This window comes from Labeo rohita, chromosome 24, assembly GCF_022985175.1.
Source record: "Labeo rohita strain BAU-BD-2019 chromosome 24, IGBB_LRoh.1.0, whole genome shotgun sequence".
Taxonomy (NCBI): Eukaryota; Metazoa; Chordata; class Actinopteri; order Cypriniformes; family Cyprinidae; genus Labeo; species Labeo rohita.
The window spans coordinates 26767837-26783791 of NC_066892.1; the positions used below are offsets into that span (position 1 = coordinate 26767837).

Consider the following 15955-nt stretch of genomic DNA (forward strand, 5'->3'; position numbering starts at 1 on the left):
TGTGTCTGGTGGGTCTGAGAAAGGCTGAGAGGTGGGACTCAGCATTCTCAGATCCAACCGCGAAGGCTACTAAGCTGTGGTGGCAACAGCGAAGTAAGTCAAGCCAAAAGAAGACCTGCCAGGTCCCCAAAAGGATCACCTCTGCCCAACGGGACACCTCAGGGACCACCTGAGCCCACTGGGTCCAAACAAAAAGGTACGCTCAAGGTCCCTGGGCATCTGAGGCAGCATTTGTTAAAGGCTGCTTCGGAACTGGCAGCACCACTGCCTGCACCACTGCCTGCAAGGTCTCCACAGGGAGCACCAGTGCCGACTCTATCCCTCCAAGAAACATCTATGCCCAGCAAGCCTCTGCAGCGGGAACCTCTGCCTGCTCCAAAGGTGCAAGCACTGAAGATCCCTGAACCACAGAGAGAGCAGCTGCAGTAGCAGAAGCCTCAAGCCTCTTCTTGTCAGGGAGCACCTGTGCCAACAAGACCCCATTGAGGCAAAGACCAAAAATCCCTGACCGGCTGAGGCAGGAACTGCTGGAACTGTCGGCTCGAGCCTCATCTCGTCAGGGAGCACCCATGCCTGACAAGATCTCAGAGAGGCAAAACCTAAAGATTTCTGAGACACTGAGGCCAGGGCTGCAGCAGCAGAAGCCTAACAAGACCCCAGTCAGGAAAAGACTAAAAATCACTGACCCACTGAGGCAGGAACTGCTGGAGCTGTCGGCTCAAGCCTCGACTCTTCAGGGAGCTCCTGTGCCCAAGAAAAGAAAACTTGTTCAATGCTATAACACATCTTTAAATCGTACGATAAGAAACTAACCTGATATTAGCGAAGAAATCCTAATTTCTGTTGTTAGTAGAGCGTAAGCCTTCTCTGACGAAAAAAATCTCAGTTTAGCAGCCCGTATAAATGGTACCAGAATGAATTAATCTAAATTTGGGCGAAGAAATCCCCACTTTTAGCTTTAAATGTGGAAGTAAGTCTTCTCTGACGAAGAAATCTCAGATTAGCAGCCCACATAATTTAATAAATTCATCTAAATTTGGGCGAAGAAATCCCCACTTTTAGCTTTAAATGCATAAGTCTTGTCTGACAAGGAAATTTCAGATTAGCGGCATTAAATAATCTGCATGGCGAAGAAATCCCACTTGCATTGATATTAAAACTGAGCGACGAAGAAATCTTGCTACAGTATTGTTATTGTAATGGTGATTTGAGCGATGTTCCTCATTTCTCCGAATTAAGGCCTTCTTGTAACTATCGCATATCATTGTAATCATGAAGATTATGCAAATGAATAGCGAATTAATGGTGTAATTCTATTTTAGCTAACTAGGAATTTGCCATTGTCTGTGAAGTGAATGTGCTGATCTGATTTGTGAATGAAGTTGTATGCAAAAAGTCATAACTGACTGCGTGTAAGATTCCCATGCCTGTTTCACAGCAGCACAAGTTCTGCTCAGCTTGTTCGTTGTTGTGAACATGCATCGGCCTCTTAGCAACGTCTCACCCCGGAAGTTGAGAGCAGCCTCTTCTGGTTTAATCTGATAACAGCATACACATCACAGACCCTTGTGTAAACTGAGTAGAACTGAGTGTAGCCAAGGCTAACTCTTTAGCAGCCATACAGGCATTTAAGCTAAGCCCTTTACCTCAACGGTTAGCTGTTAGCATCCGACTAATGCTTAGACATGTGTGAGTGTAAAGTGTAATGTTCAAGCCACTCCTCTCCTCTCTCTCCCCCTTTCTCTTGGTTTCACCTCCCGTTTGTGCTATCGCTTTCTGTTTAGACTCAGTTAGGTTGGCCCTCCTCACATACTTGGGTTTTAACTGTGTTAATTTATTCTGACTTTGGTCTACCTCGCTTGGATTTTATTATTTTTTTTTGTTTTTTGTTTTTTGTTTTTTTAACCTTTGTTTAGCTTGAATGTACCCGTTCAGCTAAATTGATTTTAATTAAGTCACCAATTTAATTAAATCAAGTTACTTACCTTTCCTTTAGTTTCCTAAAGCCATTAGGATATTTTCATTTTCTTTCCTTATTTTAGTTTGTCTGACCATCACTGTCTTCCCTCTCGGTATAGGATTATAGCAGTTCTAGCAACTGATGTCCCTTAATGAACCGTACAGGTCATTAGTAGACTAATTCCTGTCTCTCCTTACTCCTTAGCAGTCAGGCCTGCTACATGAGCCATAGGCCCTGAGAAGACTAGAAACACTTCCTAGTGTTTCTGCTTATTTACCTTGAGATGTTTGATGTGTCCCTGCTAGCTTAGCTAACAGTCTCCCTAGATTTATGACCCTACTGCAGCATGCCTTTGAACAAGGAACAACTGCGTAGTCATACCTCCTATCTTAAACTAAATAAGGAAAGCCCTTCCTTCTCCCTCTGTCTCTTTCTGATTTTATTTCAGTTTTGTTTATTTGGTACCTTCATAGTGACCAAACCTGTGAACCATCAGTGTTTTGAGTAATAATTTGACTACAGGTAAAGCCTGGTCATTAGCTGACCCCCCTGCTTACAGCCCATCAAAGTTACTCAAACCCTCTCTTTGTGCTGACCCGCACAAAATCTTAGCACCCCCACCTCACTAGCTGCCCTAACCAGCTATTCACACCTTACACGGCCTAGAGAGCCGTTCCCTATACAGATAGCTAACACCTCTGTATGTACTTGCATTTGCCGTCTGCATTTCTCTCTCGTGTTCCCACAAGTGAACCAGCATGCCTCAGACATCCAGCCCTGTCACCCACCAGGAACACCTGGAGACCCTGCAGAGCACTGTGGTGGACACCCTTCAGCCGAAAGCAGCCAACAACCTGCAATGGCAGAGAAAGGAACAGCGGGACTGCGACACCAGGGGACACCTCACACCCAGCCTGGACAACCAGGAGCTGACCAGCATCATTTTCTCCTTAGTCCACACCCTCAAGGGCCACAGACAGGAGGTAAATGAACTGAAACTGCAAGTCACAGAGTTCCAAAGGGAACCGACACCTGCTCAGCAAGAGAAGGAACAGGACAGGCGCAAGGAACCTGACAGAATGACGCAACAGAAGGAAATCACCAGTCTTCAGGAGGCTCTAACAGCTGCCAGACACCGAGAGCAGCTTGAAAAGACCACCAGACAAGATTTAGAAAGAGAACTGTCTCACACAAAGTCACTGTTAAAAACAGCATACATGGAACTTAATGAGAGAGACACTAGAGTTAAGGCCTTAGAAGGCCATCTGCATGCAGCCAGAGCTGAAGTCCAAACCCTGACTCAGCAATTCGGCAACATTAAAGAGGAGCTTGACATGGTTCAGAGAGAACTGAAACAGTCTTACCGACTATGCATGGACTCAAGTAAAAGACCCCCTGCTGCACGTCACACAGCCAGCAGTGCAAACCCCCATGCCCCTGTACACAGATACAAAGGGGGGGGCCAAGACCTTCTGCTTAACACTTCACAAGTCAGTTTCCAGGAAACCTCTGCAGCTGCAGAAGGAACAGAATTCATTCAGATGAACTCTGAAGTGATACATGAGGTGACACTTAAAGAACTCAATCGAATGGCCAGAAACATCCCTGCATTCACACCAGAACTTGCAGGTGACCATGACGTCCACGCCTACATGAGAGACATTGAATTTTTCCTTCAGTCTTGGAAATGTGTGAACTACAAAGATAGACTTTATCTGCTCTGGATCACCTCTAGCCCAGAGGTACGACGCTTCCTGGCTCGACAGCCAGGACACATCCAATCGGACTACCAGCAGCTAAGACAAGCCATCATTAAGGAATTCTCAGACCCAGAGTCTGAACACGGACTGATCGCTGCCCTGGACATCAAACAGGGCCGGTATGAAACTCCACATGTGTACTACCACAGACTTCGACGAGCTTACTTCGGGGCTCGCAATGAACCCGGGATGGAGGAGGACACCAGCTTCAAGAGCCTCTTCCTCCAAAACCTGCATCCTATTGTGAGTCACCATTTAGGCATTCTAGCCTGCCCTCACTCAATGCCTATTCAACAACTGCGTGACCTGACACACAAGGCCTTTAACAAGCACAAGGCCTCCACCAAAGGTGTTTGTAAGAACCCACTGATTCTGGACTGCACAACCCAGAATTCAAAGCAGGCACCAGAAGGCACCCAGCATTGTCACAATGCCAGGCCCTTCTACAAAAAGACACTAGCCAACAGAGGACATAACCGTCGCCATAGCAACAGACCCAGGTTCCAGACCACCAACTGGGAGGAGCCATGGAAAAGGGTATCCTCAGCCTGCAAGCACCACGGTATGTCCAACAGCAGTCAACCACATCCTCCTCCACACCTTTCACACCGGTGCTAAATGGAGGGTGCACAACGACAGCTGGACACACCCACTTTTGAGTTACAGGAGCTGCTGACACTAGCAAAAGAGCTCCTTGAACAAAACTCCACTGAGAAGTACCAGAAAGGACAAACTTTGACTCCTTGTCAAACATAACACAGCATCAGACTCCTCCAGGGGAGGAGCAGCCCGCAAAACCAGCCGACACCCCAGGAGCAGCCAGACAATGTTGGATAGAGCAACGGGCCCACAGGCCCAACAGCCAAACCTCTGCCAACACAACTCAGGCAAGCTTAAACCAGTGTTGCCACCAAAGCAAAGCAACACTGCCAACATCAGACTTTTAGTGACGTTCAAGCAGAACAGAGGGCTAACAACCACCTGCTGCCCTCCTGCCATCATCACTAGGTCAGTCTGAAACTCTCTTCACACTACCATCTCCATTACGATTCCCTGCGACCCTCTGAATCACCTGCCCTCTCACAAGTGAGAGTTCAACCAGTTGTTTCAAACAACACCTAAAGCAACCATTTGACCCATGCCAAATCACCTCAGGACGACAGGTGACACTGCCACGACACCTGCTGCACAAGCTCAAGGATCTGCACCTTGCTACTGCCTACACCATCACAGCACACCACCTGACAGCACCCTAACCACTCCTAGTGGCACCAACAGCCAGAGAGCCACCGCTCTCTCCCAGCCATGAGTGACAGGTGCGTGTCTGATTGTTCTGCACCTCGGACATCGCTCGCTGTTGTCTGTTGGACAGACAACAACGTTCGAAAGGGGGGGAAGATATGTAGCGTCTGGACCAATCAGACATACATTAATTGTTACATTTAACAAATAGTCTTTAAACACAACAGGCCAGCTACATGCTTTAACCCTCCCAAAGCAACTAACACAAAAGGCCAGCCAGGACATGATCTGATACCACAGGTTTTATTGCTTCAAGGAATGCACATCTGCCCATGCTACCCATAGGAAAGACACAATGCCTATAGAGATAGACACTTCCTATTCATTCACAGACAAACCTTTCTTTGACCTTCCTATCACACATAGCCCAGGACATTGTGTACAGTATCACTGCAATGTATTTTAATTTTGTCTGTTGTATTTGTATTTGTCTTTCTACTGTTTTATGCATGTATTATGATAGATGACTAGTAGTATAACCCACCTATGTCATGCTTGGACTCTTTGAGTTGTATTTTAATGATCTAAAAGATGGTGTAAATTAGATGTTGATACCTTTGCAACATGTTAGTGTTTTAAGAAACCTTAGTAGTTTTTGCATCAACACCCAATCGAATTACATATGCAAATTACCATGCTCACAGACAAAGAGTCGTAAACTTTCTCTCCAAAGGTGAAAGTTACCATTGGTTCATGGACCTCCTGGAGGCACAGCCTCCAGAGAGTTTAAAGGCATCGACCCCTCTCTCTTCTTCTTCTCTTCTTCACTTTCTCACTCGTCTGCAACATCTTCCGATTGCTGCCCGTGTGGAGGAACCCACGGGGAGCCGGAGCCGGCACAGGGCGTGCCCGGCGGGCCCGACAGGCCCAACATACAGAGCTGTGGCTCTCGACCACAAAGAGCCAGACAGTTCCAACCCTGGAATTCATCTTCATGACTCGCCTCAGTCAGTCAGTGGTTCTTGGAGAACCTAAGAAGATGAGCTAGAACTCTTCAGGACTTCCCTAAGCGTGCGCCAGGCCTTGCGGCCTTGTCTTTCCATTCCCCAAAGATCACAGGACTTCAGCTGGGTCCCTCTCAGCTCTTGGTTCTTCTTCACTTTTCACATGGGAAGAAACTCCCAGTCACCAACGAGTCAGGACATCTTTGGAATTCATCACTCTTCAGACCCGGAAGAACGTGATTGCAATTCCAAAACCACCACTGCTTCAAACCACCAAGACTTTCAGAGACTGCATTTGGACACTTGTTCGACGACCAAGGCAATGCAAGTATCGTACACTTAACTAAACATACAGAGGTTTAGTATAAGCTGTAGACAGCACTGATGGTTTCACAGCAGGTGGTTAACTGACTTTTTTTTTCATAGCTTCATTTCCTTCTCTCTCTCTCTAACTGCTTCTCACTGACCATTCCCCCATGTATGAGTGATTTCATGTTTGTTTGTTTAGATTAGTTATGTGTTAGTCCTTCATTAATAAACTATTGTGCACAAATTACATGAGTTTTGATTCTGATTCTGCCTTGCAAATTAATGTCCCTTTACGATTCCGATTCGAGCTACATGCTCTAATGCAATGGTACTTTAAGAAAGTTATTTTCTGTGGCCAAGAAAATATCATTTCTTAGAGTTGATATAAAGATTATACTGAATGTTCGCTGAACAGATTAGTTGATGGAAAATTGATTCTGCTACAGTTACTACTGGCAGCTGATATGATGGAAATTTATATACATTTCTGCTCGCTACACCCCAGTGAGGGAAAGAATAAAAATCCCTGACCCACTGAGGCAGGAACTGCTGGAGCTGGCGGCTCGAGCCTTGACTCTTCAGGGAGCTCCTGTGCCCAAGAAAACCCCAGTGAGGCAAAGACTGAAAATCCCTGACCCACTGAGGCAGGAGCTCCTGGAGCTGTCAGCTCGAGCCCCTCGTGTGAAAGAAACACCGGTGATCAAAAAAAATCCAGAGAGGCAAAGACTGAAAATCCCGGAACGGCTAAGGAAGGAGCTGCTTCGGGAGAAGCCTTAAGCCTCCTCTGGACAGGGTGCACCGATGCCTGGTAAGTCCCCACCGAAAGTACCTTCACCAGACAGGAACCAAAATGCAGCACCTGTGCCTGTCGGGTCTCCGGAGGGAGCAGCAGTGGCCACCAGCGACCAAAAGAGAGGCAAACGGAGGCTTGCTGAGGATCCGAGACAGCATTGGCAAAACGACACCACTGCCTGTCTGTTCCACTCTGGGATCACCCATGCCCTCCAGAACCTCTGCGCCTATGCCATCTGGGATACCACAAGGAGCACTTATGAACCTTGGGATCACTAGGCAGCAGAGGCAGAAGCGGCGGGACCAGTGGAGACAGCAGCTGAGACAGCGGAGACAACAGGCTTCAGTAAGTCCCTTACATCTCTTGTTTTAACTTATTTTTAGATTTATTTGAAAAAATTGAACACTGCCTTCACCTAAACTACTATGTCGTCTAGGTCGTCAATGTGAAATCCTACTGTATTTTAAAATGATAGAAAGATATGTCTTTAGATTTAACCTGCTCAGCTTTGCATGATTATGTCTGTTCATTTAGCAGGACAATGCTAATATGTGTGAGCCACCTGCATACAAAAAAGATGTGTGGAAATCAACCACAGGGTGCAGCCAAAACTGAAACTGGGGAGGCAGAACCTTAAAGCCCCTCAGATGAGTGTTTCTCACCTGAACCAGAGAGCTCAGAGCAGCATTCAGCCCATCTCAGAGCTCATCCAAAAGATGGTTAGTCCCTTCAGATTTACTTATTTAAAACTAAAACATTGAAGCTACCATTTTCTGCATCTTCTGTTTAAAATTGTATGTATTACTGTATATTTAAATATGTAATGTAATCTGGGATGAGTATTCTTTTTAATTCATAAAATTATATGAGCAATATGTATTTAGATTTTCTCTAAGGATCACTCATTACATCTGCTTAGTGTTACATGATTATGTCTGTTTCTTCAGCAGGACAGTGCAGGTGTGGATCAGTCACCTCCTGAAAATAAGCAGTACAACGCCAACAAAACCACAGACCATCAGCTGGGACCAGACGGCCAGAAGCATATATGTAGTGTTTTCATATGCTGCATGAAATATCTGTAGATGTTTAATACTTTTAGAAGTTGTGTTGTATGTTTTATATGAATGTATGTGCAATAAAAAAGAAATAAAATATAAACTGTGTATTGATTGATTGATTCATCAAGGACAACACACCTCAGATAACATTGGCGTTATGTGCCACTTTAAGCCAGTATAGATAATTTAAGCCAACACAGACCAACAGGCCGTACTATTAAAAAAAAAAAAAAGACTATTCCATGCAATCCAACTAAAGAAGGAGGTCATTATGCACTTGATTTTAATACTGCTAACTGCATATTTAAGAAAAAGTGGTTAAATAATTATTTGTGTTTTAAAGACAAAATATAGAATGTCATCCCTGACTTATTTTTGAAATGTTTGGATCTTTTGGATTTATTTATTTATTATTTGCTTTAATTTTGTAAACAATGTAAACAAGGTTCCAATAAATCTTATTTTCATAAACAGATTCTTTTAATGTGGATGTTTATGTATAAACAATTTCTCGCGACACAAATATATTAATAAATCTGTATTTTTTTTAGAAACCGGTACAACAATGGTATTATTTTGGTTAGACAGTTAAGTTTGACAGTCCACTTTTTATACTTATTGTAAGATTCCAGGAACTCCCTCCAAAATAGTATTTGATACTATTTCTGGTGGCTACACTTAACTATTCTTGAGTGATATAATTGATACTGAACATCTAACATAGACGCGGCATTACAAACACCCTCGCATATAAAAAAATATAAAAAAAAACTTTAAAGGATTTATGATGATGATGACCATTGAAACGCGTCATCACAGGCTTGTGAAAAGGGACCATTTTTTTTTTTTTTTTTTGCAGTTTTTAGAACAAAAAAAAAACATACAAGGGCAATTACATAATAGATAACATAAAAAAATACAACATTAAACAAATAAAAAAAATGAAACAATATAAAATTAAAATAAGGAAAGCAGTAACATCACATATCCATAATCAAGTACAAATAGTTATAAATTATTCAAGAAAAAATATATTTAAGGCTTTAAAGTAATTTACCATTTTTTTTGCTTTGCTATTTTTTTTGTTTCTTTTAATGTACACAGGTAGTGACCAATTTCTATTTTAAAATGAGTAAAATTAGTTTTTTCACTGCCCATTTACATTTATGAATGAAAAACATTCATATATAATGAGTAAATTCACAATATACCAAATTTTGAAGTCAGCAGTATACTCAAAAAAAAAAAAAAAAATCCTTTTCTTTGAGTTGCAATTCAACATTAGTACTTTGATTAACAAAAAAACAAAAAAAAAACACACACAAAAAAAAACAAATCACACCAAAACAATTTTGTATAAATACAATCATAAAATAAATGGACAATACTCTCATTTTCCTTTTTACAGAAAACGCACTTTAAGTCAATGTCTTTACAAAACTTTGCAATTACCTGTTTTACAGGATAAATACGATGAACTATCTTGAATGATACCTCTCTAATTTTATTAGTAATACAAAAACGTCTAGGGATCTTAAAGGTTTCTTTCCAATTGACATCTTGAAATTGTGATCTCCAAAATCCAATGGCTAAAGGAGCACTAGAAATTTATATTTATACCTTCCAATTTAAGACAGAAATCAACATTTGATTTTTTCATCTGTATCATTTACTAATAATTTCCTAAGTTCTGAGGGAATAGCATTAATTACCATTACATACTCTTTTACAGGTATATGAAATGAATTTTTTTTAAGAACTCTGCATAGGTAAGCACGTGACCATTAGAATTCATCAGTTGTCAAACCAACCAAACATTTTTTCTAAACTAAAAAAAGAGATTTATTTTGTTGTGTAATGTATTTATTATTCCAAATTAAGCACTTGTGAGGGGAAAAATTGTGTTTGTATATCATCATCCATGATAACAGTGCCTGTCTGTGAAAATTGGAAAGTTTTATGGGAAGCTTGCGAATATTAAAGTTACAATTAAGGAGAAATTCAATACCACCTACTTTTTCAAACACAATATTAGGGATATAATACCATAATTTTTCTTTTGAACGAACATAATTTTGTATCCACTTAATTTTAAAAATAGTGTTAGATATTTCAAAATCAAGTACATTTAGCCCACCTCGATTAAGTGGATTACAAAGTATTTTTTTTATTCAAATAATGATGTTTATTTTTCCAAATAAAATTATATATACATTTATTTATATCATTAATAATACGTTAATACGATAATAAAACTCTCCCATTCCATTAACGTCTATTAAAGTCAGTCACCAATCTTGCTGAAGCGCGAGCTGCGTGGTCATGTGATAAATGTTACTTTTCTCATCGCTGTAACATATTAACCAAAGAACAGTCGATTGTGATTGCAGGAAATGACATTTTAGTTAGTTATTTAAAGATAGCTATTTTGTATTTTCATTTGTATCTCAGGTTAAAATGACTAGAATTCATAGATTTAAACAAACAGGATATAAGACAAACATTTCTGAACGCGACTCAATGGAGGTATCGTTTTTGTAAGTCCGATGAGCGCCCCCTGCAGGTAGACACGTACCTTACTACAACAGTTTTTAGTGATTCCTGTCGTGAACGCCCCTTCATGTGCAGTAAAATGTGTCGAACTAACCGCTATGCTCATTTGCAAAGATAAGATTTCTCGTGGATCCTTGTCAAAGTTTAATTAAAAGATAAAAGCGCGGAGGCGGGGCTTTTAGAGACGTTGCGCAGGCTACGTAAACGGCGAGTCAACATGTCGGGAAGCGTTGTTATAAGAGTTTTATCTTATCTAAGCAGAACATCACAATTTCTACAACCGAATAAGACGAACTGTGTGAATATAAGACGACCATTCACTGCCAAACAGCAAGGTAGCACTTGTATTTAACAGATCATTGTCCCGCTAGCGGAGCAGTTCAGTCACACACGACACATGAGCTGCTTGTGTGATCATACCTTTAGTGTGTGTAGGAACGTTGTAGTCCTCTAAATTAATTTTAAGATTGTGTACTTTGCTTTGCAACTTTATTCTGTGGTGTAAATAGGTGTATGAACACCTCACACCTGTTTATTTACTTGGTGTTTGTTTATTGTGATGTACGTTAATTGTTTGGCACACCTGCTTGTTTATGTTGTGGTACTTGTATGCACACCTATATAACCCTGTGTTTAAAAGAGAAAGAAAATATATAGTAAACAATTGTAGTGTACTTTTAAAAACTAAATTCGTGAAGGATGCACACGTTACTTTTTAACCCGTTTACCCTTTGCCAAGGTAATGTATGATTCCAAGCTTTTGTTAATCATATAATCAAGTTGGACATTGTTCCAGAGATGTAATCTCTCTCAAACTGCATAAAACTGCATTATTTTATTGTATTATAGATTTGTCTTTTTATTTTATTTATCAATAAAGAATTTTAAAATACAGTTAATACTGGTTTATTGTTAATAATAGTGCTTAATAATAAAACACGTCTTTATGAATGCAGGTGAAAGTCAAATCAGACCACTAGATGGCGTTAAAGTCTTAGATCTGACAAGGTAGGAGTTGTGCAGTCACATACATGAATGAATGATGCTCTGGTAGATGCTTAATATTAAAAAAATAATAATAATAACATGACTGTATGGTGTGCAATGCAGGGTTCTTGCTGGACCTTTTGCTACTATGATATTAGGAGATTTGGGAGCGGAGGTGATCAAAGTTGAGCGACCAGGTGAGATATACATTGCATGATGAATTTGAGTTTAAGATGTTGCCATCAGTCCAAAATTCTGCGGTTATTTCCTCATCTAAGGATTTTCTTCTTTCACACTGTTTCCAATATACTGAAAGTGAATTAGGACCGGGGCTTTCAGACTGCAAAGTAATACAAATACCCATTAATTAAATTTGTTTGCATATACTGTTATTTGACCAAGCATGCCTCTAAAGCAAATATTTTAAGGTAGGTAATGCTGTTTTCATGCATTTCTCTTCACGCTTCACGTTGCCAGTTCCTGTAAAAATCATTCTTTGTTTAGATCTAAACAGTGAACTCTAGTGAACTGTATTGACTGTGAATGTGTGACAGGCTCAGGAGACGACACAAGAGCATGGGGCCCTCCGTTTGTGGGTGAAGAGAGTGCTTACTTTCTGAGTGTGAACAGGAACAAAAAGGTATACTCCGTTGTCAGTATTATATTGATAAATCTGCTTGTAAAATGCATGAGATCATGATTTGTGCATTCTTTCTGGCAGAGCATTGCTGTTAATCTTAAAGATCCAAAGGGGACCAAACTTATAACTGAGGTAAAAGTTCCACACTCAGTGTTTTTATTCTCTGATGCATTACGTAACATTTGTTGTTTGGTATATTTTGGCGTGAACACCTTGTCTGTTGCTCTGCATTGTGTCTTTTGTCAGCTTGCCAAAGTCTGTGATGTTCTGGTGGAGAATTATTTGCCCGGGAAGCTGAATGAAATGGGACTTGGGTATGAGGAGCTGAGTAAAGTGGCCCCTCAGCTCATCTACTGCTCTATAACAGGTGAACACAACATTCACGATATGCAAATACAAATACATAAGCCATTTCCATGATTTTTTCTGTCATTATGACAAAGCTGTTTATTTTTATTCATCAGAAAGTATTCAATTAAATGGAAATTGTATTTTTAATTAGCCATGATTCATTTTATATACTGTATGTTTTCGTTTTTATGTTTTATAACTATATAGACTTAAACAGTTTATTAACTGTAATGAACAGTAAAATCTATTAATTAAATTATATATGATAAACAGTATTCTTAGTTTACTTCTAATTAAATGCCAGGTACGGTTTCTCATGTAAATAAAATACCAATAAAACAGGGAAAAACTTTTTGTATAATGTGGGACTTTTAATTATAAACAAGCCAGAAATGTACCTGGACTTTTATTTTGAAATGTGTATGCTTTACCATTGCAATACCAGTACAATATAAGCACAATATACATTATAAAGATATTTAAGACTTTTTACAACCTTCAGTTTTAAAAAACTAATATTTAAGTATATATTTTAAAGGCCCACAGAGACTTTTTTTCTCCTAAATAAATTTTAGCTGCAAATGTGGATAAATGCTTACATTTAAAAAAAATAAATAAAAATAAAAAATAAGTAATTTTAAAAATGTAATTGTAAAAAAAAAAAAAATAATAATAAATAAATAAATATATATATATTGCACAATTCATTTCACAATTCATAATCACTTTATGATTTAATTTTATTATTATTTTTATTATATTATCAAATGATTTGTAAAAAAGTTATATGAGTAGTAGATGTAAGTTTCCATCTTAATGGTTTTAGCCATTTTATTTAGCTTGGATTTGGATTTTTTTTTTTACATGTTAATAATATTTTTACATTTAAATCATCTTGAGGCCACCTAGTGGGTCCCGTCTCACTGTTTGAGAACCACTGACTTAATGCTTGTTGAAGATGTGTGCCATTGCCATTTTTGCCATTTTTTTTTTTCTTTTATAATGTACTTATGATTCAGTCCATGGCATGAATGAACAGAGAAACTGGGTGTGTTTGCATAAATGGAGGAAGATGTGTTCTTTGTTACGTTTACGTCTCCAGTTAAAGCCCGTGTTATCTGTACTGTAGACACGCCTGTGCTATTCTAAATCTGGCCTGCTTTTCACCCATAAACCCTAATGTTTTTATTTTGTATGGCCCTTATGAAAAGGCTAATTTACTTTACTGTCTGATTTTTTTTTTTTCAATCACACTCATAAAGAAAGCCACACTTTACTTGAAAATTGTTCTGTAGCCATGCTAATCTGAAGCGGATGGGCACTGTCACCACGCTGGCTGCTTTGGTGATTGGTTTCACGTGTCGGGCACCCATAAATCCTGCAGTCAAGTCACACTCGATAAGGAAATGGAAATCAGCGTTTGTGTAGACGGGCACACGTCTCTCTGCGTGTCAGAAACCTTGTAAAAAGTCACAGTTTTGGTCAAACTACCATGCATTTTTTCGATTATATAGGTATAAAATATTTTACTACGGATTGCATCTGGATTTAATCCTGGTTTAGAACTACTGAGAAATGTCTGTTTTTATTTACATGAAAACTTGAAGCAGTATAGTTAAATTACAACATCTATCAGTGTGCAAAAAATTCAAACCATTTAAATAAGTTCAGTAAATGATACTCTCACGTTGGCAGTGATCTTACATTTCATGCAAGTTGTTATATTGTGTCAACACTGCTATGGCATCTCTTGCGGTTAGCAATGATTGCACTCAAAGACTGCTTTTTCTGCTGTTCTCTGTAAGATCACAAATCACAGCCAAATTCCCATGTCTCGCGCTGCTTATAAAGACCTGGAGGCGTAACCCGCAAGACCTCATTAAATTGTGGATGCTGGACAGTTAAATTGGAATGATTTACTGTGCTCATCCTGTATCGTTTAATTTTCCCCTTCTGAAAGGATTTTTCACTTTCTTCTTGAGTGTAAAATCTGTCTGGAATGCTTAGTTTCAACAAGTGTTATTTGATTTAGTACTTGACAGGGATTTTAGGACAAGCCGCTCTGGTCGGTTGTCATCATTCTGCCTTCTGTGGTTTTGCTGACCACCTTGGTTTTTTTAAACGTGTGGATATCAGGTTTTTGGTATAATGTGTATGTATATATATATGTATGTATGTATATATGACGAGTTCAGATGCAAAACCAGCTAAAAGCCATCTTGGTGAAAAATGAGATAATGATACTGAGTGAATGCTCCTGACACATAGTATAAAATATATATAAAATGTGTGTGTGTGTGTGTGTGTGTGTGTGTGTACATATATATGTGTGTATATGCATACATTATATATGTATATGTGTATATATATATATGTATATATATATGTGTGTGTGTGTGTGTGTATATGTGTATATATATATATATATATATATATATATAATATCCTGGAACCATAATCTCCAACTCTATGAAATTGGATCAAATTAAAGCTGCGCTGTTGAACCTAAGTGATCATTTCCCTCTCAATTAGATTTGTCCAAAACTTAATTTCTTCTGTGTTGCCTGTAATAGATATGGTAGATAGGAATTTATTTTTAGGCTTTCCGTGGTTTTCTTGAGAATGTTGATTTAAATTGAAACCACGTCTGCATGACAAAACGAAAAAGCTGAAAAATTTATTAGGCTAGATATTAGAAATGGTCTAACATAAAATGAACAAAGCATGATGAGTAGCTATTTTGAAACCCGTGAAACATCTTAAATGGCAAACAGCTCACTAGTCTTGGCTAAAAAGATTAATTTTTCTGCAATAAAGGTGATTTATTTTCAAACACCAAAAGTGTAATGTTTGGGTGTGTCTCACAGTGTGTACTCAACACCATTATTAAAATAGTGTGTATATAGTATATATATAATACAAGTCTCTTCTGCTCACCAAGCATGCATTTATTTGATCCGAATTACAGCAAAAGCAGTAACATTTTGAAATATTTTTTTTGCCATTTAAAATAACTGTTTAATATTTTAATATATTTTTAAATGTAATTTATTCCTGTGATTTCAAAGCTGTTTTTTTAGCATCATTACTCCAGTCACTTGATCTTTCAGAAATCATTCTAATATTCTGATCAAAAAACATTATTTTGTAACATTGTAAATGTCTTTATCATCATTATTGATCAATTTATTAATCAATTTTTTATTCCATGCTGAATAAAAGTATTAATTTCTATAATTTCTATTTATCTGAAAGCTTTTTATTTCAGATAAATGCTGATCTTTGGATCTTTCTA

The 15955-nt window shown here is 38.9% G+C and overlaps 1 protein-coding gene across 5 annotated transcripts in view; it reads left to right on the plus strand.

The window, feature by feature from the left end:
• The first annotated feature begins 10724 nt into the window (after positions 1 to 10724).
• The window catches only part of sugct (succinyl-CoA:glutarate-CoA transferase), a 167561-nt gene continuing 162330 nt past the window's right edge, over positions 10725 to 15955 (plus strand). For all 5 annotated transcript variants that reach the window (XM_051097775.1, XM_051097777.1, XM_051097779.1 and 2 more), the window contains exons 1-6: positions 10725 to 11017; positions 11639 to 11690; positions 11793 to 11866; positions 12224 to 12309; positions 12391 to 12441; positions 12556 to 12676. In XM_051097775.1, the coding sequence (XP_050953732.1) occupies positions 10900 to 11017; positions 11639 to 11690; positions 11793 to 11866; positions 12224 to 12309; positions 12391 to 12441; positions 12556 to 12676 (502 nt within the window). In that variant the 5' untranslated portion in view covers positions 10725 to 10899. The remainder of the gene's footprint in view (positions 11018 to 11638; positions 11691 to 11792; positions 11867 to 12223; positions 12310 to 12390; positions 12442 to 12555; positions 12677 to 15955) is intronic.